Genomic DNA, 25,397 nt, shown 5'->3' with positions numbered 1-25,397 from the left:
GCAGGAGAATAAGAGGAGGGGCACTGAGAAGCTTTCAGTCAGAATACGATGGGTGGCTATTCAGCAACAGAAAAGGAGGAGGAGCACTGAGGAGCTGTCAGTCGGACTAGGTGGGCAGCTATTGATCAGGAGAAGTGGAGGAGGGGCACTGATGAGCTTTCAGTCAGACTAGATGGGTGGCTATTCAGCAGCAGAAAAGGAGGAGGGACACTGAGGAGCTTTTAGTCAGACTAGGTGGGCGGAGATTAAGTACAAACCTTATAAAATAATGATACATCTATTCTGACATGGATTATCCCAGTAAATACATCAGACTCCTCAGGTCTAAGAAATCTGTTTAATAGTCTCTGCAGTTTATTTTGTGAAATCTGGCGACAGATTAACTTTGCCATGTTATAGTATAAAATGCTTCCATAAGCAGAATGGCCACAATTAACCATTCGGTTACAGTCTAAAGTTAACAGGAAATCATTTACTATGTTGTTATTATCAGTATTGATATATTTGTGATTTATTAATTTTTCACAAATCTCTTCTGCATGTGTTTCACTTTGTTGTTTTGTTTTTCAAATTTAAAAAATTCAGACTTAAAAAAACACCTTAAAAATCATATAAAAGGCATCTAACCGCACAGTTACACCACCCAAAACTGACATAAACTCGCACAATCCCCATAAGATGTCCGTGCTGACATGATGTCTTTATTGGCAGGAATCATTAATAGACTGGTGCGATGAGAAGGAACTGAACTTGATTCTAACGACAGGAGGAACTGGCTTCGCCCCACGAGATGTTACACCAGAGGTGAGAGATTTTGGGATATCAAGGGTTACTTGTATGAACTATGTTTGGACAACCCCCAACATGTCTGGAGCTTAGTCTGTTTGTAGCAGTCGTGGAAGTGGAAACTCTCCAGCTATAGAGGGGCTATCGGAAGTATAGAGGGGCTATTGGAGGTATAGAGGGGCTACCGGAGGTATAGAGGGGCTACCGGAGGTATAGAGGGGCTACCGGAGGTATAGAGGGGCTACCGGAGGTATAGAGGGGCTACCGGAGGTATAGAGGGGCTACCGGAGGTATAGAGGGGCTACCGGAGGTGTAGAGGGGCTACCGGAGGTGTAGAGGGGCTACCGGAGGTATAGAGGGGCTACCGGAGGTATAGGAGATATAGAGGGGCTACCGTAGGTATAGAGGGGCTACCGGAGGTAAAGTGGGGCTACCGGAGGTAAAGTGGGGCTACCGGAGGTAAAGTGGGGCTACCGGAGGTAAAGTGGGGCTACCGGAGGTAAAGTGGGGCTACCGGAGGTATAGAGGGCCTACCGTAGGTACTGGAGGTATGGAGGGCCTACCGGAGGTATAGAGGGGCTACCAGAGGTATAGAGGGGCTACCAGAGGTCTTTTTTTGTATTGAACCATGATTCCTTGCTTGGGCATCACATAGGAAGTTATAACTGGATCAAATCTGTGAGAAGCTTTTGTGATATTTCCCATAGTTCTGTTTGGTAAATACAATGCATAGGTTCAGAAAAGGCCCAGGACAGGCTGCAGCTGCGCTCAGTGCCACACCTCGCGTGTCGCAGGCTCTGAGATCATGTTTGGGCAGTAACGTTACAGTAACCAGCCTGCTATGCAGATGTTGCAGCTCTCATTGTATTTTATGTTAGTGGTCAATTTAGGTTGATATGTTTTGCGTTTATTAATGAGGCATTAAAAAAAAAAAACAATTTGCAAAAATGTGCGTTTTTCAAACTTAGAATGGAGGATATACCCTAACAACAAGTAGTCACAGCGCACAAAATAGTGAATAAAGAACACTTTGCATACGTCTACTTTACACCCACCTGTTGTTGTTTTTTTCTTAGGCTGTTAGAAGGGTTAACAGTTTAGCAGCAATTTTTTTTTTTCAAAATTTTCCAGGCATTTTTCAAAATGTTTTTTTTTTTTTAAGAGACCGATTCCTTTTGAAATGATTTTGAGGAGACTGTATCCAGGAACTATCCTTTTTAATAAGAAGGCCCCGTAAAGCAGGGGGATCATACTCATTTTCACCAACTGCCACATTGGCATTTTGGCTGCCATCAAAGGGCTACTTGTAATTGTAAGGGTATGCGCGCACGCTGCGCTCTGCAATTGTCAAAAAAAAAAAATGCACCCTCTGGCAGACAACTGTAAACACTGCGTTTGACAAAAAAAAAGCATTCGGTTTGGAAGCATTTTACATGCATTTTGGATGCGTTTTTGACAGTGCGGTCTCATGGTGATTAAGCTCTGCTACATGCCCGCTGACACCAGACAGAGCCGCGCGATGAGATACAACTCCGATGAACTTCACCCGACTTCATTGTCATTCCGCGGCTCTGTCTGTGTGTGCGGTGATCAACTCAGATGAACCTCTGAGGTCAGTGCCAGAACACGGGTCCGCAGCAGTGACGTCAGAGCTTCACCCGAGTTCACTGTCATCGCGCGGCTCTGTCTGTGTGCCGCGGCCTAAGTGAAGGACTTACCTGTGAATGCAAATCACCTGAGTGACTGAAGTGAGCTGTGCAATCAGCGGTGCCATCACTCAGGTTACCTGCGGCCACAGCTGCAGTCCTCCACGTGAGACAGTTGGAAGATCCAGCTATGTCCATGGGTCACCTAACAGTGCGGCTCACTTCAGTTGCTGCGTGGAACTCACAGGAGCGGCGGTGTTCTACGGCCGCTCCTGTCAGCTTCCAATGTAGCAGAGCTGAAAGCGTTGTGGGACCTCGTGTGGATTACGCTGGACCTGGAGGGGTATTTGGGGATTTTAATAAAGTGGTGAAAGAGGGTGTTTTTTTTTGTTGTTTTATTTCAAATAAAGTATTTTTTCGGGTGTATGTGTTTATTTACTTTCACTACAGTTTAGTGATGGGGGGTGTCTCATAGGTGCCTGCCATGATTAACCTAGGATTTAGTGGCAGCTATGGGCTGCTGCCATTATCTCCTTATTACCCCAATTGCCACTGCACTAGGGCAATCAGGATGAGCCGGGTAGAGTCCTGGGACTGTCGCATCTAATGGATGTGGCATTTTTGGGCGGCTGCTGGCTGATATTGTTAGGCTGGGGGGCTCCCCATAACGTGGAGCTCCCCATCCTTAGAGTACCAGCCTTCAGCCATATGGCTTTATCTTGGATGGTATCAAAATTGGGGGGGACCGCACGTCGTTTTTTTTTTTAAATTATTTATTTTACTGCAAGATATAGACCCGCCCACCGGCAGCTGTGATTGGTTGCAGTGAGACAGCTCATAAAGATGTCCATGCAACAAGCATGGACTGTAATACACAAACTGGCCAGGGGCTATAAGGGTGCTGTCCCTAGATTGTAGGGCTAAGTGCACTTTCGAACAACACAAGAAAAAACACTGAAAAAAAAAACCAAATTGGACATAATTTAAAAAAAAACAAAAAACTCAAAAATGTGGTGGACAAATTTGTTGTCCCCCTCAACTTAATATTTGGTTGTACAACCTTTGGAATAAAATAAATTCCTGCATTCAGTCGCTTCCTATACCTGTCCACAAGCTTCTTCCTCCTCTCACCCGGAATCTCGGACTCTTCTTTATAAACGACTCCAGGTCTCTCATATCTGAAGGCGTCTTCTCTTCTCCCAACAGCAATTATAAGATCTCTTCACAGGTGTCAATGGGATTTAGATCCGGACTCATTGCTGCCACTTCAGAACTCCCCTTCCTCACAATGGAAACGACAAAAACCCTCACCGTGGCCCTGATCCACTCCCGCCTCGACTACTGTAACTCTCTATTAATTGGTCTCCCCCTCACTAGACTCTCCCCTCTACAGTCCATCCTTAATGCAGCAGCCAGGGTCACCTATCTGGCTTAGCACTACTCGGATGCCTCTGCTCTGTGCCAGTCATTGCACTGGTTGCCCATATATCACAGGATCCAATTCATATTGCTTGTTCTCACCCACAAAGCTCTCCACAGTGCGGCACCCCCTACATCTCCACCCTCCTCTCTATCACCACAAAGCCCTCCACAATGCGGCACCCCCTACATCTCCACCCTCCTCTCTATCACCACAAAGCTCTCCACAGTGCGGCACCCCCTACATCTCCACCCTCCTCTTTATCACCACAAAGCTCTCCACAGTGCAGCACCCCCTAAATCTCCACCCTCATCTCTATCACCACAAAGCTCTCCACAGTGCAGCATCCCCAACCTCTCCACCCTCCTCTCTATCACCACAAAGCTCTCCACAGTGCGGCACCCCCTACATCTCCACCCTCCTCTCTATCACCACAAAGCTCTCCACAGTGCAGCACCCCCTACATCTCCACCCTCCTCTCTATCACCACAAAGCCCTCCACAGTGCGGCACCCCCTACATCTCCACCCTCATCTCTATCACCACAAAGCTCTCCACAGTGCGGCACCCCCCTACATCTCCACCCTCCTCTCTATCACCACAAAGCTCTCCACAGTGCGGCACCCCCTACATCTCCACCCTCCTCTCTGTCTATCACCACAAAGCTCTCCACAGTGCGGCACCCCCTACATCTCCACCCTCCTCTCTATCACCACAAAGCTCTCCACAGTGCGGCACCCCCTACATCTCCACCCTCCTCTCTATCACCACAAATCTCTCCACAGTGCGGCACCCCCTACATCTCCACCCTCCTCTCTATCACCACAAAGCCCTCCACAGTGCGGCACCCCCTACATCTCCACCCTCCTCTCTATCACCACAAAACTCTCCACAGTGCGGCTTCACCCTCATCTCTATCACCACAAAGCTCTCCACAGTGCGGCACCCCCTACATCTCCACCCTCCTCTCTATCACCACAAAGCCCTCCACAGTGCGGCACCCCCTACATCTCCACCCTCATATCTATCACCACAAAGCTCTCCACAATGCGGCACCCCCTACATCTCCACCCTCATATCTATCACCACAAAGCTCTCCACAGTGCGGCACCCCCTACATCTCCACCCTCCTCTCTGTCTATCACCACAAAGCTCTCCACAGTGCGGCACCCCCTACATCTCCACCCTCATCTCTATCACCACAAAGCTCTCCACAGTGCAGCACCCCCTAAATCTCCACCCTCATCTCTATCACCACAAAGCTCTCCACAGTGCAGCACCCCCTACATCTCCACCCTCATCTTTATCACCACAAAGCTCTCCACAGTGCTGCACCCCCTACATCTCCACACTCATCTCTATCACCACAAAACTCTCTACAGTGCGGCACCCCCTACATCTCCACCCTCTCCTATCTATCACCACAAAGCTCTCCACAGTGCAGCACCCCCTACATCTGCACCCTCCTCTGTCTATCACCACAAAGCTCTCCACAGTGCGGCACCCCCTACATCTCCACCCTCATCTCTATCACCACAAAACTCTCTACAGTGCGGCACCCCCTACATCTGCACCCTCCTCTGTCTATCACCACAAAGCTCTCCACAGTGCAGCACCCCCTACATCTCCACCCTCATCTCTATCACCACAAAACTCTCTACAGTGCGGCACCCCCCTACATCTCCACCCTCCTCTCTGTCTATCACCACAAAGCTCTCCACAGTGCAGCACCCCCTACATCTCCACCCTCTCCTATCTATCACCACAAAGCTCTCCACAGTGCGGCTTCCCCTACATCTCCACCCTCCTCTCTATCTATCACCACAAAGCTCTCCACAGTGCAGCACCCCCTACATCTCCACCCTCTCCTATCTATCACCACAAAGCTCTCCACAGTGCAGCACCCCCTACATCTCCACCCTCCTGTCTATCACCACAAAGCTCTCCACAGTGCGGCACCCCCTACATCTCCACCCTCCTGTCTATCACCACAAAGCTCTCCACAGTGTGGCACCCCCTACATCTCCACCCTCCTGTCTATCACCACAAAGCTCTCCACAGTGCAGCACCCCCTACATCTCCACCCTCACCTCTGTCTATCACCCCACCCGTTCTCTACGCTCTGCAAATGACTTTTGACTAACATCCACACTAATCCGAACCTCCCACTCCCAAATCCAAGACTTCTGAGCTGCACCAATCCTCTGGAATGCTCTACCCAAGAAACTAGGACGAATCACAACTTACTCAGCTTCAGATACTCTCTAAAAACGCATCTTTTTAGGGCGGCCTATCACACTCCCTAATGAAATTCAATTCACATATTCTCTCCAGAACTTCTCAGAACATAACTCCACGTCAAACTCCACTGCACCTAAATGCATCTCAAGGTTCTGGCCAACTGGTCCAGGCAGCCATTATCTATCCCCCATTTCCTTGAGATGGCTGCATTCTCATTGTAAATAAGCACTTGTATCTTGTCCCCCCCGCCCATCGCATTGTAGATTGTAAGCTCTCACGAGCAGGGTTGTCTTTTTTTTCCCATACCCCAATTATTGTATTCTCTATAACTGTTACTTGTTTGTATATGATCCTCCTGAATTGTAAAGCGCTGCGGAATATGTTGACACTACAGAAATAAAGATTATTTTTATTATAACTCTCCAGCGCTTTGTTTCCATCCATTTCTGGGTCTTCTTGAAGCGTTTGGGATTATTGTCCTTCTGGAAGACCAATGACCTAGGACATACACCCAGCTTTCTGACACTGGGCTCTACATTGTGACCCAAAATCCTTTGGTAATTTTCAGATTTCATGATGCCTCGCACATAGTTGAGGCCCCCAGAGGCAGCAAAACATCTCTGACCTCCACCATGTTTGACTGTAGGCACAATGTTGTTTTCTTTGTAGTCCTCACTTCATTTTTGGTAAACAGTAGAGTGATGTGCTTTACCAAGAAGCTCTATGTTAGTCTCATCTGTGCACAAGACATTTTCCCAAAAGGATTTTGGCTTAGTCTCATACATTTTGGCAAACTGCACGCTAGCTTTGTATGTCTCTGTGTCAGCAGTGGGGTCCTCCTGGGTCTCCTCCATAGTGTTTCATTTCATTCAAATGTGGGAGGATGCTTTGCTCTGACACTGATGCCCCTAAGACTGTAGGACGACTTGAATTTATTTGGAACTTGATTGGGACGGCTTATCCACCATCTGGACTATCAAACATTGCATCTAATGATGGGCGAGCAGTACAATGTTTGAGTACTCGTTACTCAAGTCGAGCTGGTCAGACACTTGGATGGGCTCGACTCGAGTAATGAATATGTTGGAAGTCAGTGATTGGGCAGTTCAGCTCACATACAGCCAGCCATAAACAGAGCATTTCTCAAGGCAGGGATAGCATTTGTTTTTGTTTTTTTACATATTTCATTCGAAAATGTTGTTCTGACCCCAGTGAGAGCCATTCTGAGACTGTCATGCCTGCTCGCATCATTCACTGAAGCAAGCCTTGTGTGTGATGTTTTACGGACAACACATCCCAACACCTGTGATACTCCGCCGAGTACCCCAATGCTCGATTCATTGACACTCATCATTAGTTGCGTCTTTCATCAATTTTTCTGTCATCCACATCTAGGGAGATTACCTACAGTGCTGTGGATTGTAAGCTTTTTGATTATGTTGCACACTGTGGACAAAGGAACATCAAGATCTCTGGAGATGGACTTGTAACCTTGAGATTGTTCATATTTTTTAACAATTTTGGTTCATAAATCCTCAGACAGATCTCTTCTCCTCTTTCTGTTCTCCTTGCTTAGTGTGGCACACACAAACTCACAATGCAAAGAGAGAGTCAACTTCTCCCCTTTTTATCAGGTTTCATGTGAAATTTTCATATTGCCCACACTGATTATTTGCCACAGGTGAGTACGATCAAGCATCACATGCTTGAAACAAATAAGTTTGCCCGTAATTTTGTAAAGGTGCCAACAATTTTGTTCGGCCCATCTTTGGAGTTAAGTTATGTACAACTTTTTTTTTTTTCTTTCTGTTTTTGTTATGTTGTTCCAATACACACAAATAAATGAAACATATATATATATATATATATATATATATATATATATATATATATATATATATATATATATATATATATATATATATATATATATACACTTTTATATAATATGTTTAGTTTATATATAATATTTAGATGGTGTGTATATATATGCACTCTATATTCCGTGTAAATATATATATATATATATATGTGTGTATATATATATATATATATATATATATATATATATATATATATATATATATATATATATAAAATATATATATTACTGTGTGTGTGTGTATATATATATATATATATATATATATATATATATATATATATATATATATATATATATATATATATATATATATATATATATATATATATATAAAACAAAACATGTGTAATTGCAATGATTTTCTGGGAAAAATATTTAATATTCTGGAACAATTACAAGGGTTCCAACACTTTTTGCCTTGACTATGTCTCCCATCCTGGGCCCATCCTGGCATCTTTGTCCACCATCCAGCAACGTATGTTCCTAATCCTGGTATATATGCCCCCTTCCTGGTATATATATCCCCTTCCTCGACCCATCCTGGTATATATGTCTCCATCCTGGACCCATCCTGGCATACATCCTGATGTATATGTCCCCCATCCACATGAGTATGTCCTCATCTTGGTGTATATGACCGCATTCTGGACCTATTCTAGCATATATGTCCCCATCCTGGTATATATCCCTTTATCCTGGGCCCCTTCTTGGTATATATAGTCCCTGTTCTGTCCCAATGCATAAAAAAAAAAAACTTGGTCCCCAGTGACGTCTCTCTGCCGGCTGAGGGATTGTAAGAAAAAAAAAATCTAAAAAATAATCAGTCAGAATTGCGTTTTGTTTTACAGCAGTGTCCCTCACTTTTTCATTTTTTTTTCATTTTTTTTTTTTTTCAGTACATCAATACTAAAATGAATGGTGTAATTCAAAACGGCAACTCGTCCTAAGCAAGTCCTCGTGCAGCTATGTGGCTTAACAAATATAAAAGTTATGGCTTTTGTAAAAAGGAAGGGGAAATACAAAACTCAAAGCTGACCAAATCCTTTGGCATTAAAGTGATTGTCCGCTTTTCGATCAGCTTCCTAAATTCCTAAATACTCTTTTCTGAAAATGAACCTAATTCCTTTAATTCATCATTTCCTAGGCAACAGGCCGTAAACAAAAGAAAACTGGTAATATCTCAAGAACGGCTGCAAATTTTAATAAAGTGTAAATTGCAAAAGTGTTTGTTAATACAACCTCTATCCAATAATACACTGTTTCTGAAACTGGAAGTAACCCCTTTAAGTCATCATTTCTTAGACAACAGGATGTAAATCAAAGAAAATTGTTTACCTCATGAACGGCTGCAAATTTCAATAAACCGTAAATTGCAAAAGTGTTTGTTTTTACAGGCTCTATCCAATAATACCCTTTTCTGAAAATGAAACTAAACCCTTTAATTCCTGGTTTCCTAGGCAATAGGCCGTAAACTAAAGAAAACTGTTAATATCTTAAGAACGGTTGAAAATTTTAATAAGTCGTAAATTGCAAAAGTTTTTGTTTATACAAGCTCTATCCAATAATACTCTTTTCTGAAAATGGAGAGAACCCCTTTAATGCATCTACTTATGGATTTCACTTCACAATGAGATACGAGTGTCTTCGCCTATTTTTTCCGTCCTCGCCTCTTGCTTATCGTTATCACTGGAGTTGAAAGGAGCTCGTGCTATTTCGAGATTGTAAATAACAAGTCAGTAAATGTGAGACTTCAGTGTGGGCTGACAGATTGCACAAGAGTTTGGCTTTTAACAGAAGACACATATGGCCTTGCCGCATGATGCTTTGTAGTAAAGGCTATCATGCCATATGACTGTTTAATTAGTGTTGTCCCTGTTTAGCATCACAAACTCAGTGTAGCATCTCGTATACCTCGCCGCCGTGTACGGCAAGCTGGTGTGCCGGAGACTTAAATCCACATCTCGTTTTCCTAAATGTCACTCGCTGATGGGTTTCCCGCAGCATGAAATGCACCCGGATAAATGTGACGATCCGAACCCAGATCCCATCAGCGTTCAAAAAGGATAGAAAGAAATTGCAGATAACGGCGACACCTTGGATCTGCAGCTTCTAAACGTTCCGTGAGATGCCAGAAAAGCCAGATTTTTAGCAACAAAAGATTGTTTAACCCCTTTTTATCTTTCTGTGCTTCAAATTCATAAGAACCACAATTTTTTTTTTATTAGAATTGTACACCATTCACTTCTATGGGTCATTGGGAGCCTTAGGACCCATGTGACCACAACTCCATTCACTTCTATGGGTGCAAAAATGTATGTGAATGAAGTCCTAAAAGGAATGGTCCAAGTATAAAAGCGTCCACAGGTTTATGTGTGATTTTTCATCACATCCCCATTGCCTTAATTGAAACCGAGCTGCAATATGTGATACCAATGTGATATGACTGAAAGAATGAGTGTGATTAGATAGGGACCATAATCAAAAGATATAGTGATCCCAGATATTATTTGATCCATCAATAATTCAGTATCAGAGAGAGATGTCCTCTGGTTGACCCTATTTCACCATGACCAAAGCGTATGTGTTAACAGATCTTGAACAAACCACAATTTTGAGGAAGTAATGTTTACAGTTCAACAGTCAGGAAACCCGTGGTTAGTTGACAACAGGTGTAAGGAAACTGGCATGTAAAATTCACGGCTCCTTGCAATATCTCCAGGAAACTGTGGTCGGCCAGTGGTCAACTGGCAAAATGTGCAGGAAGCTACTGGTGCCCACAGCAGCTTGTGGTCAAGTTACATGAACATGACTCAGCTGTCACATGCTGGTCACCAATTCACCACTGAGTGCACATGACGTACAAAGTTTTGCTATAAAAAGACAGGACTCGCTTAGTGAAATTGGGGACATTTTCCAGGACGCTTAAGTGGACGCACTGTTCCTGTGATGAAAAGGCCGGGTTGTTTTTCCTTCTCACTAATCGAGTCCCTCCGATGAGAAAGGATTGCTACAACATAACGGTAATGTTGATGCATATTTCTGTTATTGTATAAGATTCTATGACTATAAAGTAGTTCTAATTCCTATGTACCATTTATTATTCATGTGCTATTAAAATAATATCTTGCTATAAAGAATCTTAGTATTCGTGCCTGATTAGAATATCAGTGAGCACTTCGTAAGTACGGGCTTTCAGCCCCATTTTAGGAGAATTTAGCAAGACACAATACCAGACATAACCATTAGATAGGTGTGGCGCTGTTTCTTGCATGAAGTAGCCATGTCCCCCATAGTTGGAAATAAAGGCGGACTTTGTAAAAGCTAAATATTATATCTCACCCGGAGAGGTGGATCCACAAAGCCACTAGTCCGGATGAGCAGTTCTCGAGCAGCACGGACAGGTGGCGCTGGTGTAGCATAAGGCAGAGTGGGCGGTGGAGGAGATAATGAGTCGATGTAACTGGACTGCAACACTGATGATGGGTATAGCAGAGCAGAGCAGTGATGACTGGTGACACAGAGTTCTAGAAATACTCAATGGAACGGCGGAATCGTTACCATGATGTAGCAGATTTGCTAAAGTGATGTGAATTTGATGCAGGAGAATTGAATCTGCAGTGGTTTGTCAGCGAAATACACTCCTATGCCATTGGAACGGCAAATTAGTAAGCTTTGTTTTACGAGCGCACGGGAAATCATTGCAGCCGACACGCTTTGTGGTGTACTGAAAGTTTCTGCTTTATTACATCATGTGACCAGTTTTTATAGTATCCCAAACAAAGAAATAACTCCTGTGAACAATGCACCAATAAGAGCCACAGAGGTGGGTATAGAACTCTGAAACTTCCCCCACCCATCAGTGTTAGCTGAGCCCAATGACATTATTCAGTTATAGGACAAGATGGTTTCTATAAGGACTAAATGGATTGTATTCTCTCACAGGTTGTATGGTGTGGCAGAACATTAGTTGCCTAAAACCTAGCTAGCACCCCGCTGCCTGAGCTAAATTACATGGTTTTGGAGAATAACGTAACAGATGTGCTTCAGGTTGCAATGGCAGCCTGAAGCAAGAGAGAGGAGCTTGGAATCTTCTGAAAAAAGTCGGTAGGGCAGCGTTAGGCAACATGGTTTCGGAGAATAGCGTAACAGATCCGCTTCAAGTTGCAATGGCAGCCTGATGCAGGAGAGAGGAGCTTGGAATCTTCTGAAAAAAGTCGGTAGGGCAGCATTAGGCAACATGGTTTCGGAGAATAACGTAACAGATGCGCTTCAGGTTGCAATGGCAGCCTGATGCAGGAGAGAGGAGATTGGAATCGGCTGAGAAAGGTTGGCAGTGAAGCGTTGGGAAACATGGTTTCGGAGAATAGCGTAACAGATCCGCTTCAGGTTGCAATGGCAGCCTGATGCAGGAGAGAGGAGATTGGAATCGGCTGAGAAAGGTTGGCAGAGCAGCGTTGGGAAACATGGTTTCGGAGAATAGCGTAACAGATCCGCTTCAGGTTGCAATGGCAGCCTGATGCAGGAGAGAGGAGATTGTTATCGGCTGAGAAATGTTGGCAGTGCATGGTAGGGAACCAGAGCCTAGACATAGCTGACCACTATGGAACCGTAAAGGGGTATTTTTGAGCATTTTGGATCCACTTTACTGAAAATGGAATACCCCTTTAAGATGAAGTCGTACCGCTCGTATCAGATGCCATTGACTTCTTTGACATAAACGTATGCGAATACAAACTATACATTCATCTGTTCCATATTGTGAGCGTTACAAGTGTGCACATACTGTAGCCGGAGATCACGTGAACATGTAAGGATACATGGAAATCCGAGCTATTGATTGCTCAGCCGCGCATAATAGTCAGTTTACATGGAAATCTTCAAATATGCCAGATTGTTAATAGAAATGTCTACGCTCAGTTGTATAATTACAACTAATTACGTATATATGTTTATACACACTTGTAGGCACGGTGAATGACATGATGCAAGGCGCAGGCAATTAAACCTTCGCAATTGTTATTTTTTTTCTCTAAATATGAATGAAATCCATATTGTCTGCCGTTATTAGACATCAGCGTCTGTTTTGAGGAAATTTGTATATTTATGTGTTAAAGGGGTGATCCAGTGGGGGTCCAACTGCTGGGGCCCGTACCGATTGGCAGAATGTGGGATTCTTATCCCCAAAGCAGCAGTAACTCCTTTACAAAATATATCAGCAGGTCGCATGCCCGAAGGCCGCTCCATTCATTCTCTAAATAGGCTACTGGAAAAAAATGAGCACAGCACTCACATAGTGGATACATGAAGCGACAGTCAGGCATGTGCACTACCGCTTCATTATAATGCCATAAAAGTGCACAGTTTTGCCTATTATTACGAGTCACTACAGTTGGACACTCATGTCCCAGAGCATGCTCCGAAAAAGCTCCTGGCGCCTGCTCCAATTGGCTTTGCTCCCGGCGCGTGCTCCTTCCGGGATCCCGGCGCGTGCTCCTTCCAGGCTCCCGGCGCGTGCTCAGAGCAAGTGTCGGGAGCCCAGTCTGAGCACGCGCCGGGAGCCCAGTCGAACTGGGCTAACGGTGTGTGCTCCGACTGGGCTCCAATTGGGTGTTTTGTTTTGTTTTTTTTTTTACTCCTCTCCTAGAGTGTGCTCCGAAAAGGCTCCTGGCACCTGCTCCAATTGGCTGTGCAAAGACTACGGGAACTTGGAAACAAAGTACTGCTTCCACCAACATATGTTCAAATTAGGGTCTACCACCTCTACTGGCCATGATATGATGTCCTTGTATTTGCTTTTTACGACTTTTTGGATCTTGAACTGAGAGATTGTGAGTTGACCATCAGGGTTTTCGGTAGGGCGTACTCTGGCGCCGGGACTACGGATACTTTACTCTCGATGGCGTTATCACAGGTGGTCGGTCCCGGCTTCGTGCCCCTGGCGCTCACTCTGCGGCTGGGGAATGGTGTACAGGGATGATTTGGGGGATATTCGTGATGCCACCTGTGGTGTCAGGTAAGCGCGATATACCAGCGCTGCCCGCGGCCGGCCTCTGAGGCGATGGTGACGGCAGCTTAAGACCTCTCAGCTCCCCACAGGTGGAGCTATTTTACCTCAGGGTGGCGGGTCGCTTACCAGGAGGGAAGTGACCCAGCGGTGATGGCTGCCTTCTTCTCTGACGTCGCAGGGTCCTGTCGAGTGGCGGAGAGATGACACACCGAGTCCACATCAGCTTAAACAAATCCTTTTTACTGGCATCTGGTTTGTTTTGCACAGTTCACAGCAGAAACAGTTCCGTTACCAGAAGGCCAATGGTCACAAATTTCGGAGGAGATTTAATGACAGAGTTTTTTCTCTGAGGTAACCTTTCTTTGTCTCTTTCTCGGTCCCTGCTCTGAGAGCTCTGTGACTCCCTCTTTAACCCACTTGTTAGGGTACCTTCACACTTAGCGATGCAGCAGCGATCCGACCAGCGATCTGACCTGGTCAGGATCGCTGCTGCATCGCTACATGGTCGCTGGTGAGCTGTCAAACAGGCAGATCTCACCAGCGACCAGTGACCAGCCCCCAGCCAGCAGCGACGTGCAAGCGACGCTGCGCTTGCACGGAGCCGCCGTCTGGAAGCTGCGGAGACTGGTAACTAAGGTAAACATCGGGTATGGTTACCCGATGTTTACATTAGTTACCAGCGCACACCGCTTAGCTGTGTGTGCAGGGAGCAGGGAGCCGCGCACACTGAGCGCTGGCTCCTTGCTCTCCTAGCTACAGTACACATCGGGTTAATTAACCCGATGTGTAATGCAGCTACATGTGCAGAGAGCAGGGAGCCGCGCACACTGAGCGCTGGCTCCTTGCTCTCCTAGCTGCTGTACACATCGGGTTAATTAACCCGATGTGTACAGCAGCTACATGTGCAGAGAGCCGGAGCCGGCATCACAGGCAGCGTGAGAGCTGCGGAGGCTGGTAACTAAGGTAAATATCGGGTAACCACCTTGGTTACCCGATGTTTATCTTGGTTACAGCTTACCTCAGCTGCCAGACGCCGGCTCCTGCTCCATGCTCGCTTCATTTGTCGCTCTCTCGCTGTCACACACAGCGATCTGTGTGTCACAGCGGGAGAGCGCCTTTGAAGAAAACGAACCAGGGCTGTGTGTAACGAGCAGCGATCTCGCAGCAGGGGCCAGATCGCTGCTCATTGTCACACACAGCGAGATCGCTAATGAGGTCACTGCTGCGTCACAAAAAGCGTGACTCAGCAGCGATCTCGGCAGCGATCTCGCTGTGTGTGAAGCACCCCTTAGTCTCGTCACTGGTTTTCCCAGGAGTCTGATGCTGCACGATTTCTTTATCTATCCCACAACAGCGTCGTGACCTCAGCTTGGGGTAGTAGTCAGACTCTTGATGGGTACCGGGACTCCTCTTATTTAAGATCCCAGGTTAATGGTCAATGGTTTGGGGATAAACCTGACAAACCTCCTCGGTCCCGTTATACCAGTGTCGAACTGAATCTTCAGCCGGCTCTCACCAGACCTAAAGCGTCCCCTTTCCGTCTGGGTTACCCCTTTTTCCAGTGTCTTTCTTTTCTTTTGGGGTACCCTCGCTCAGGACGTCGAACCTATGTTATTTCTAGCCCTTCTTTCAGTCATATCAATTTACTCTCGTCTCTTCTTGTCGCTCCTTACTGACTGACTGTTAACTGACTGTCACTCAGTCGTCCTGTCAATCACGTCGCGTCTCACGCTCAGCTAGGCTCCACCCCCTATGGACCTACTATATAAACAGTCCCAGGAATATGAAGGTAGGGGCTGCTGAGTCAATGTTACTCAATCTAATATAAGACTCTGCATTTCTCTCTCTTTCACCTGTGACCAAAGAGCCCTGCACCTTGCTGTTAAGTTGCTGTATTCCCCTGTAGCGCCTAACCACAGGGGCGCCACAATTGTCCCATTTCTTTTCTTCCAGCTTTTTAAAACGTCCCCGAAACGTTTATAAAGTCTAGTTGTGCTTAAGATGAGTACTGTGGTATGTGACCAGACAAGAGGGAGTTTATGAAGGATACCAATAGATTACCAGTTTAAAAAAATTCCAACACAGGCCAATTAAAGGGCCAGTTGAAAACTTTTTGGGACTAAGGTGCTAAAAAGTGCATAACCCACTTACACATTGGATTAAAGTGGACCGATTGCTCCAGTCCTCAGTCTACCGTACTGGTGTGTTCTACAGTCTCGTGTGCGTTCTACTGCCCGCCACATAGTCTACATTCATACACTAAGCACAGTAGTCCTGAGTACCCTCTTTACAGCACAGAGGTGACCATAAATGCACAGGTACCTCCTATAGAGAACGGGAAATAAGAAGCTTTTTGGGCACACTTTTGGGTTTCCAATCTCTCATAGACCATAATCGAGAGATGGCATGGGAAGTCTTCTTGACAACGTTGCACACTTGATGTGTTTCCGATCTCTTATTATAAGTGAGATAGATGGCATGGAAAACCTTATCGACATTTTGGCCTTTTTTTGTGTTTGAGGTCTCCCGGAGATTATAATCGAGAGACATGACATGGGAAACTTTCTTGACATCTTGGCACATGTTTTGGATTTGTGATCTTCCATAGACGATAATCAAAAGAGATGGCAGGCAAAAACTTCTTGGCATTGTGGTGCTCGGTCACCCTCGTTACTTGGCCGGGTAGCCTAGGTGCTTGAGCGTCATGCTCAATTTCCCACCCTGTTTTTTTAGCCTCTAAGCATGCGGGGATTGCCTGCCAATTACAGTTATGTTGTAGCCATGTTGGCTACTGGCATTACTTTGATTGGCCGGCTGCATCGCCCCATTGAGTCTTACATGAGAGCCAGGCGTGTGATGCTCGGCACACTGTCCTCTGGAAGCAGTTGAGAGAGACTTGATGTAGGAGGGAGATCTTCGATTAGAGCAGTGGCCCTAGAGTGGCACATCACGTTAGATGTGCTTACTATGGCATTCTACCCCGACTCTTCCCAACTGCGTGGTGCAGTGGTAATCAGGGTAATAGATTCATGAGGTTGATGTCAGCTGTGTAATGTCAGCTGACATCAAGCACAGGGGTTAGTAATTGAGAGGCGTCCTTCAAACACCCCCATTACTAACCCTGTAAGTGTAAAGTGAAAAATTAAGACACACGGGAAAGAAATAAAGGGGACCCCTAAAGGGGGCTTTACACGTGCTAACGAGATGTCCGGCCTTATTAGTGACGTCGTTGCGTGTGAAACGTAGTAACGACCGTTAACGATCAAAATTACTCACCTAATCATTGATCGTTGACGCGTCGTTCTACTCCCAATTATCGTTGCTGTTGCAGGATGCAGGTTGTTCGTCGTTCCTGCGGCAGCACACATCGCTACGTGTGACACCCCAGGAACGAGGAACATCACCATACCTGCGGCCGCCCTCAATGAGGAAGGAAGGAGGTGAGCAGGATGTTAGGGCCGCTCATCTCCGCCCCTCTGCTTCTATTGGGCAGCCGCTTGACGCCGCTGTGGCGCTGAACGAACCGCCCCCTTAGAAAGGAGGCGGTTCGCCGGCCACAGCAACGTCGCTAGGCAGCTAAGTACGTGTGACTGGTCCTAACGATGTTGTGCGCCACGGGCAGCGATTTGCCAGTGATGCACAACCGACGGGGGCGGGCGCTTTCACCAGCGACATCGCTAGCGATATCGCAACGTGCAAAGTGGCCTTAACACTATTCCTCATTCACCAATTTGTTCCTATGTAATCCATGACTTCAACTCCAGCGACTGTGAATAACCGTAAAGTACAGCTATTCACAGACGCCAGGTGAAGACAACGCTTGTCAACGAGACCTGGTGTAGTCACCCGGTGCCTATGAATAGCTGTACTTTACTGCTAGTCACAGTAGCTGGAGTTGCAGTTGTGGATCATGGATTACGTCCGATAACGTGGGAACATTTTTTTTGTATTAAATTGGTGAATGAGGGAAAGTGTGGGGGAGTCATTCAAAGAAACTAGTTTTTCCAGTGTGTGTGTGTGTGTTTTGTTTTTTTTTCACTTTACACTTACTGAGTTATAATGGGGGGTGTCTAGATGCCTCCCCATTACTAACCCCTGGAGTTGATGCCAGCTGACACTATGCAGCTGACATTAACCCCAAAAGTATTACCCCACTTGTCATTGCAACAGGGCAATTCACCAGGATTGGCACATCTAATGGTTACACCCCTTCTGGGGAAGCTGCGGGCTGTTATTTCAGGCTGGGGAGGGCTCATTAATCATGGACATTGCTAGCCTGAGAATACAGCCCTCAGCTGTCTGCTTTACCTTGGTTAATTATCAAAATTGAGGGGGATCCCACACTTTTTTTTTAAAATTATTTAAATGATTTACATTTTTACTTACAAGCAGCGACCTGTGAGTCAGAAATGCATCCGAACATTGTCCCCTTGCTTTCCCATTCCTTTTGAGCACTTTTGGAATTTATTTCTAAACTTTCATTGTACTCGTTACTTGAATCAAGTCCGTCAAAGCATCGGATCCTCTCGATTCGAGCAATGAGCAGTTGAACACTTTAGGCTAAGTTCACATTTCCGTTGTTTTGTATCAGTCACATGCGTCGCTTGACGCATGTGACTGATGCGCTGTTCAACGGATGACAAAGGACAGAATTCTTTGTCGGATTCCGTTGTGTGCGGGGGGGGCGGAGTTCGGGGGGGGAGCCGAGCGGGGCCGAAGCACTCAGGACGTCAGTGCCGCAGGGACTGCAGGACAGGTGAGTGTGTGTGTGTGTGTGTGTGAGAGTGTGTGAGTGAGTGTGTGTGTGTGTGTGTGTGTGTGTGTGTGTATATACACATGCTGAATGTGGGAGGGGGCGGATCCGAGCGGGGGGCGGGGCCAGGTGCTGAGGATGTCAGTGGCAGTGCTGCGGTCTGCATGGCTGGGGACAGGTGAGTGTATGTGTGAGTGAGTGAGTGTGTGTGTGTGTGTGTGTGTGTACACACATGGGCGGGGCTGAGCGGGGAAGTGTCGGCCTCCCTGCACACGTAACCAGACTAAATATCGGGTAGCAAAGCACCCGATGTTTACCTTGGTTACCCGATATTTACCTTGGTTACGGGCCTACACCGCTTAGCACTGGCTCCTTGCACCGTAACCAGGGTAAATATCGGGTAACCAACCAAAGCTGGTGACGTGTGCAGGGAGCCAGAGAGCATGCGCAGCGAAATCCGACAGATAGCGCTGCTCAAAAAACGTTACATGCTGCGTTCCTCCCGCCCGGCGGTCAGTCGTTCCACGACTCATCAGTCGGGCGGAGGGTGCAACGCAGCATCATCAGTCACAACCCGCTGCTCATACAAGTCTATGGGAGCAACGGAATCCGCTAAACGGATTCCGTTGTTTACAAGAGCAGCGGATTGTGACTGATACATTTTAGCGGAAATGTGAACTTAGCCTAAGTGCTCACTCATTGCTACTTGGCACACTTTTTGACTTTGTGATCTCTTGAGATGATTAGCGATAGAGCTTGCATGGGAAACAGTCTTGGCAAAATTTTGGGGTTTCTGATCTCCCATAGATGATAATCCAGAGTGGCATGGGAAACCTTCTCAACATCTTGGCTCTCTTCTTGGGTTTCTGATGCCACATCTCCAATAGTCAAGAGAGTTATCAGGGGAAACCTTCTCAACATCTTGGCTCTCTTCTTGGGTTTCTGATGCCACATCGACGATAGTCAAGAGAGTCATCAGGGAAAACCTTCTCAACATCTTGGCTCTCTTTTTGGGTTTCCAATCTCCCATAGATTATACTTCAGTGAGACGGCATGGGAAACCTCCTTGACATCTTGGCTGTCTTTTTGGGTTTCCAATCTCCTGTGAGGCCGAGAGGTGACTTTCAGGATACAGCGAGCCAGGAACGAGACCAGACTAGGGCTGAATGCAAACTTTTTATAAACCGATAAGGGAGGCAGGAAGTGAAACTAAGAAAGCAAATATCAACACCAAGGAATGTACAAACACCCGGTTACTAAACCAGGATCAGCGTACTGGGCTAGGGACCGATTCCAATAGGACAGGAGCCACTGGGAACAATTTACCTAACCAGGAACTCCAGGCACAAACTAGGAGGTGTAAATCACGAGGTGTATTAAGGAGTTGTCCATGGACCAGTACACCAATAAACCATCTTACCTAAATCTCTAATTTCCCGCCCTTCCCACACACATAATAAGCAAACAGGAAAGCACCCCGGGGTTAAACACCCTGCTAGCAGGAATAAGTAATCAATAAGGTTTAGTACTGCAGCACACTATGTATTATACCTGGTTTGGCGCCAAAACTACTACCCCATAAGTGTGCACACAAAAAGATTTAGGCCGGACCTGAGCTCAGGACTAACAGTTCCACTGGATTTATCCAGGAAGGACTCTGGTATAAAAGGGTATCCGCTCCACTTCCGGCTCCACAGCAGTTCTTGATGGCACCGACAATCACGGGGACAGTTCACCTCAGGGTAGAAGTCACAGTCTGATAGGAAGGTCTCGGGTGCGGATCACCCTAGGGCTCGGCTCCACAGCAGCTCTCTTTCTGGTTTATAGCCACTCACACGCAGCTGAGTGGCCTCTACTCACACATCAATCGCCAGGCTCGCTCTCACACTCCAGCTGTCCACAGGCTGTCTTCAGCACTCCGACCAGGAGACAGGCAGCCACTTCTCTCTACAATCTCCTTGTTTCTGAGTCTTTTTCTTTCCCCTTCTCCCAGGCTGTGCAGACAGCCCTCTAGTGGCCGGGAAGAGGCATTGCGGGAGTGGGCATTGTTGCTGGCTCACCAGGAGACACTGCCGCTGGATCATCAGTCCTCTCACACTCCCATTGATTATACTTGAGTGAGACTGCATGGGAAAGCTCGACTTTTTGGGTTGGCGGTAATCAAGAGTCACTGCATGGAAAGCCTTCTATCTTTTCGATAAAGTCAATGCCTTTTTCAGAAGGTGCCAAAATGGCCACCAGTGGGGTTCTTCCTTAGATTCTTGGGGGTTTTTTTTGCTCCATTCTTATATTTCCACTCGAGCAAGAAAATTGGATTTTTTCCCTTCCCTTTAGCGGTGGTAAGTACTGTAAATAATGACCAAGTGGATGAGCTATTTCAACCTTGCAAATGTTCATGGTCCTCTACCAGAGACCTAATATATATCAAATTGATGTGATGGCTGGATGTTTATTTTTATTTCGGATGTGTTTGAGGACGCTGGTCCGGACTGTGATTTATAGTTAATGGAGGTGCACTCCGGTTTGAAGAATTTCTGGAATTTTCATTATTGACATTTTTAAAGTGTCATTTTGCTCAAGGACAAAGTATTGATCAGAATGCATAATTATTTTCTCTACCGAGTCTGAAATGCTATTATGCTCCGAGTCTACTTCAGACGAGCCGGCGTTTGCCCAAATCTTGTTACAAAATACGGCAGAATCAGCATTTTACTTGCTACTTGTTCTCCATACGGTCATTTTCATGTATGTTCCTTAACGGTAATGCATATTCATGATACCTACTTACATATGGTTATAGGCGCTAAATCCCTTTATGTCAAAAAGAGGTACAAATCCTGTCTCTGCTTCCCCTATACTGCATACAGGCTTTATAGAAAGGCACACTCTCGGGCATCCATTGTGCAGTAAAAGAAAGGAAGTTCTGGGACCTATAGTGCTCACAGAATGCTGTCGAAGAGGAACCACCCACTGAATATTAGTAGATGTCACGTTACAGAGCTTACAAATCCTGTCTCTCTGCTTCCCCTATACTGCATAGACGCTTTATTGAAAGACACACTCTCAGGCATCCATTGTGCAGTAAAAGAAAGGGAGTTCTAGCACCTATAATGCTAACAGAATGCTGTCGAAGAGGAACCACCCACTGAACATTAGTAGATATCACGTTACAGAACTTGTAAATCCTGTCTCTCTGCTTCCCCTATACTGCATACAGGCTTTACAGAAAGGCACACTCTCAGGCATCCATTGTGGAGTAAAAGAAAGGGAGTTCTAGCACCTATAGTGCTAACAGAATGCTGTAGAAGAGGAACCACCCACCCAACATTAGTAGATGTCCCGTTACAGAACTTGTAAATCCTGTATCTCTGCTTCCCCCTATACTGCATACAGGCTTTATAGAAAGGCACACTCTCAGGCATCCATTGTGAAGTAAAAGAAAGGAAGTTCTGGCACCTATAGTGCTAACAGAATGCTGTAGAAGAGGAACCACCCACTGAACATTAGTAGATGTCACGTTACAGAACTTGTAAATCCTGTCTCTCTGCTTCCCCTATGCTGCATACAGGCTTTACAGAAAGGCACACTCTCAGGCATCCATTGTGGAGTAAAAGAAAGGATGTTCTGGCACCTATAGTGCTAACAGAATGCTGTCGAAGAGGAACCACCCACCCAACATTAGTAGATGTCCCGTTACAGAACTTATAAATCCTGTATCTCTGCTTCCCCCTATACTGCATACAGGCTTTATAGAAAGGCACACTCTCAGGCATCCATTGTGAAGTAAAAGAAAGGAAGTTCTGGCACCTATAGTGCTAACAGAATGCTGTCGAAGAGGAACCACCCACTGAACATTAGTAGATGTCACGTTACAGAACTTGTAAATCTTGTCTCTCTGCTTCCCCTATACTGAATACAGGCTTTATAGAAAGGCACACTCTCAGGCATCCATTGTGAAGTAAAAGAAAGGAAGTTCTGGCACCTATAGTGCTAACAGAATGCTGTCAAAGAGTAACCACCCACCCAACATTAGTAGATGCAAATCCTGTCTCTTTGCTTCCCCTATACTGCATACAGGCTTTACAGAAAGGCACACTCTCAGGCATCCACTGTGAAGTAAAAGAAAGGAAGTTCTGGCACCTATAGTGCTAACAGAATGCTGTCAAAGAGTAACCACCCACCCAACATTAGTAGATGCAAATCCTGTCTCTCTGCTTCCCCTATACTGCATACAGGCTTTACAGAAAGGCACACTCTCAGGCATCCACTGTGAAGTAAAAAAAGGGCGTTCTAGCACCTATAGTGCTCACAGAATGCTGTCGAAGAGGAACCACCCACTGAACATTAGTAGATGTCATGTTACAGAGCTTACAATTGGACATATTAGACTGATATGTGCACCAAATTTATTGGGTATAAAGGAAACAAAATCATACTTTTTCTCTAGGTTTTAAAGGGAATCTATTAGCAGTTTTTGGTATTTAATCGGATGTAGGTGAAGGGTGCCGATTCCAGCTATATCACTTATTAGGCTGTGTGTTGTAGTTTCAATACAATCAGTGTTTTATCATTAGGAAATTATCACTGACTAGGACTTGCCTGCACAGCAGTCCAGCTAATCTGTGTAACTCCGCCCTTACCACTAATTGGTAGTTTCCTGACACTGTACACAGGAAACTACCAATCAGTGGTGTGGGCGGGGTTATACAGCTCTGAATTCTGACCACTGCTTCATCTACAGCAGAGAAAACAGGGATTCTATAAAAACGACATGAAGCAGCCCAGTAAATTATATATCGTTGGAATCAGGGTCTCTGCCCCTACATCATACAGATCTTTGATTACAGTGCAAAAACCTGCTGGCCGATTGCCTTTAAAGCTTTGGCTCTGTAAGTAGTAGTGGAGTGAAGAATGCTGATTTATCTGCTCTTTTTTTTATACCATCGGTTGCTTTTTTTCCCGTTTGTGACCTCATTCTGCTCTATACAGTAATGATGCGTGTGGCAGAAAATAAAATAAATCATCACATTTTACGGTTCTGCCTAAAAACTTTTTTTTTTTTTTTTTGGATGCCAAGCTGCAAAATGTGACAGTTGTTTTCCTTTGATCTGTCTCAGATGCAGAGTTAAGACTTTCTTTTTCTGGCGGTATATTTAATTCATCTCGATTGGTCGTGGTGGTTTTTTTATTTTATTTTTTATTTATTTTTTCCATCTGCTGATGCGAGGCTTCCTCACTTGTACTGTCATTAATCCAGTTTGAGACGTGCTGACGATAATAGATCTATGTGTATTGTTAGAGAAAATGTGAAATGCACAAGCGCTGGACAGTGGAAATAGTCTATGATGGTCAGGCATATGTTTCCATTTTTTTATTACATTTTTTTTATTGCATTTACTGTATATTTTATTTTATTTTATTTTTATTTTTATTTTTTTTTTCCACTTGATAAATTGCTTAAACTCAGATTTATTTTACCAAAAGACTGGAAAGAAAATAAAAAAAATTACTCGTTGACTTTAATGGGAGAATGCAGTGGGTGTGCCCCAAAGAACCCCTTCCACGTAATTGTAGGTGGACACCATGAAACTAATTTTCCGTCGAGCCTAGAAGCTTTAAGAAATGACTCTGTCAAGACACTGGACAAGCACAGCGTAGAATTTGATTCAGAAGAATTTTGTTATGTAATCTGAGAGCAGCATGATGTCGGGGCAGAGACCCTGATTCCAGCGATGTATCACTTCCTCACCTGCTTGGTGTAGTTTTGATAGAATCCCTGTTTTCTCTGCTGCAGCTCTAGCTGTGTATAACCCCGCCCACACTCCTGATTGGTAACTTCCTTTGTACATTGTCTGCCAACTTCCAATCACTGATAGGGGCGGGGTTACACAGATTAAGATGACATCTAGTCCAGTGGCCATCTCAAAAAGACCCCCATGGACAGATAAACAGTTCCCTCCTGGCCATATGAGTCAAAACACCATGAAATAAAATATATATTTTTATTTGTATAAATATTAAAAATAGACTAACACAATTAAAAACAGTAGAAGAGCAAAAATATTCCATTATAGATAGGGAAATTCAAAAGGCAGTATGCGCAAATATAAATACCAGCGGGACTACAATAAATAGGTAAAAAATATATATACAAAAAATAAATTAAATAATTTCAAATATCAATAAATGTATAGCCTAATAAGCCTTGATATAATACAAAATATTTCTCATAAATATTCCTTTTACACAGCCATCAAAAAAATAAAGTGCATAGTGCTCTAAAGTGTGAGTGCTGCAATGGAAATATATGGTATAAAGAATGGATTTAGATGTGCATTACCTATGTGCAGAGTCCATGGAATTCGCCTGCCTTCTGCTCGACGCGCGTTTCGTCCTGCGTTGGACTTTTTCAAGGGAGGGTAGTATAGAAACTTTGAGGGGTTTTTTGGATTACATATTGACATCTAGTCCAGCAGTGATGATAATCTGTTGATAAAACACTTATTGTACTGAAACTACAGAACACAACCTAATAAGTGATACATCACCGGAATCAGGCTCCCTGCCCCAACATTATGCTGCTCTCAAACTAAAAGATTGACAGATTTCCATTAACCTTTTTGCCTTTTTAATGTTCAAGCACTGTATGGAAAGGGTAAA

General features: G+C 45.1%; 1 protein-coding gene across 34 annotated transcripts in view; it reads left to right on the top strand.

Annotated features, from left to right (window-relative positions):
- Window positions 1–25,397, top strand: part of GPHN (gephyrin) — a 360,949-nt gene that overhangs the window by 121,003 nt on the left and 214,549 nt on the right. For all 34 annotated transcript variants that reach the window (XM_075330398.1, XM_075330420.1, XM_075330424.1 and 31 more), the window contains exon 4: window positions 712–804. In XM_075330398.1, the coding sequence (XP_075186513.1) occupies window positions 712–804 (93 nt within the window). The remainder of the gene's footprint in view (window positions 1–711; window positions 805–25,397) is intronic.

The sequence above is a fragment of the Anomaloglossus baeobatrachus genome, chromosome 12, assembly GCF_048569485.1.
Source record: "Anomaloglossus baeobatrachus isolate aAnoBae1 chromosome 12, aAnoBae1.hap1, whole genome shotgun sequence".
Classification (NCBI taxonomy): domain Eukaryota; kingdom Metazoa; phylum Chordata; class Amphibia; order Anura; family Aromobatidae; genus Anomaloglossus; species Anomaloglossus baeobatrachus.
This window is presented reverse-complemented; position numbering and strand designations above follow the sequence as displayed.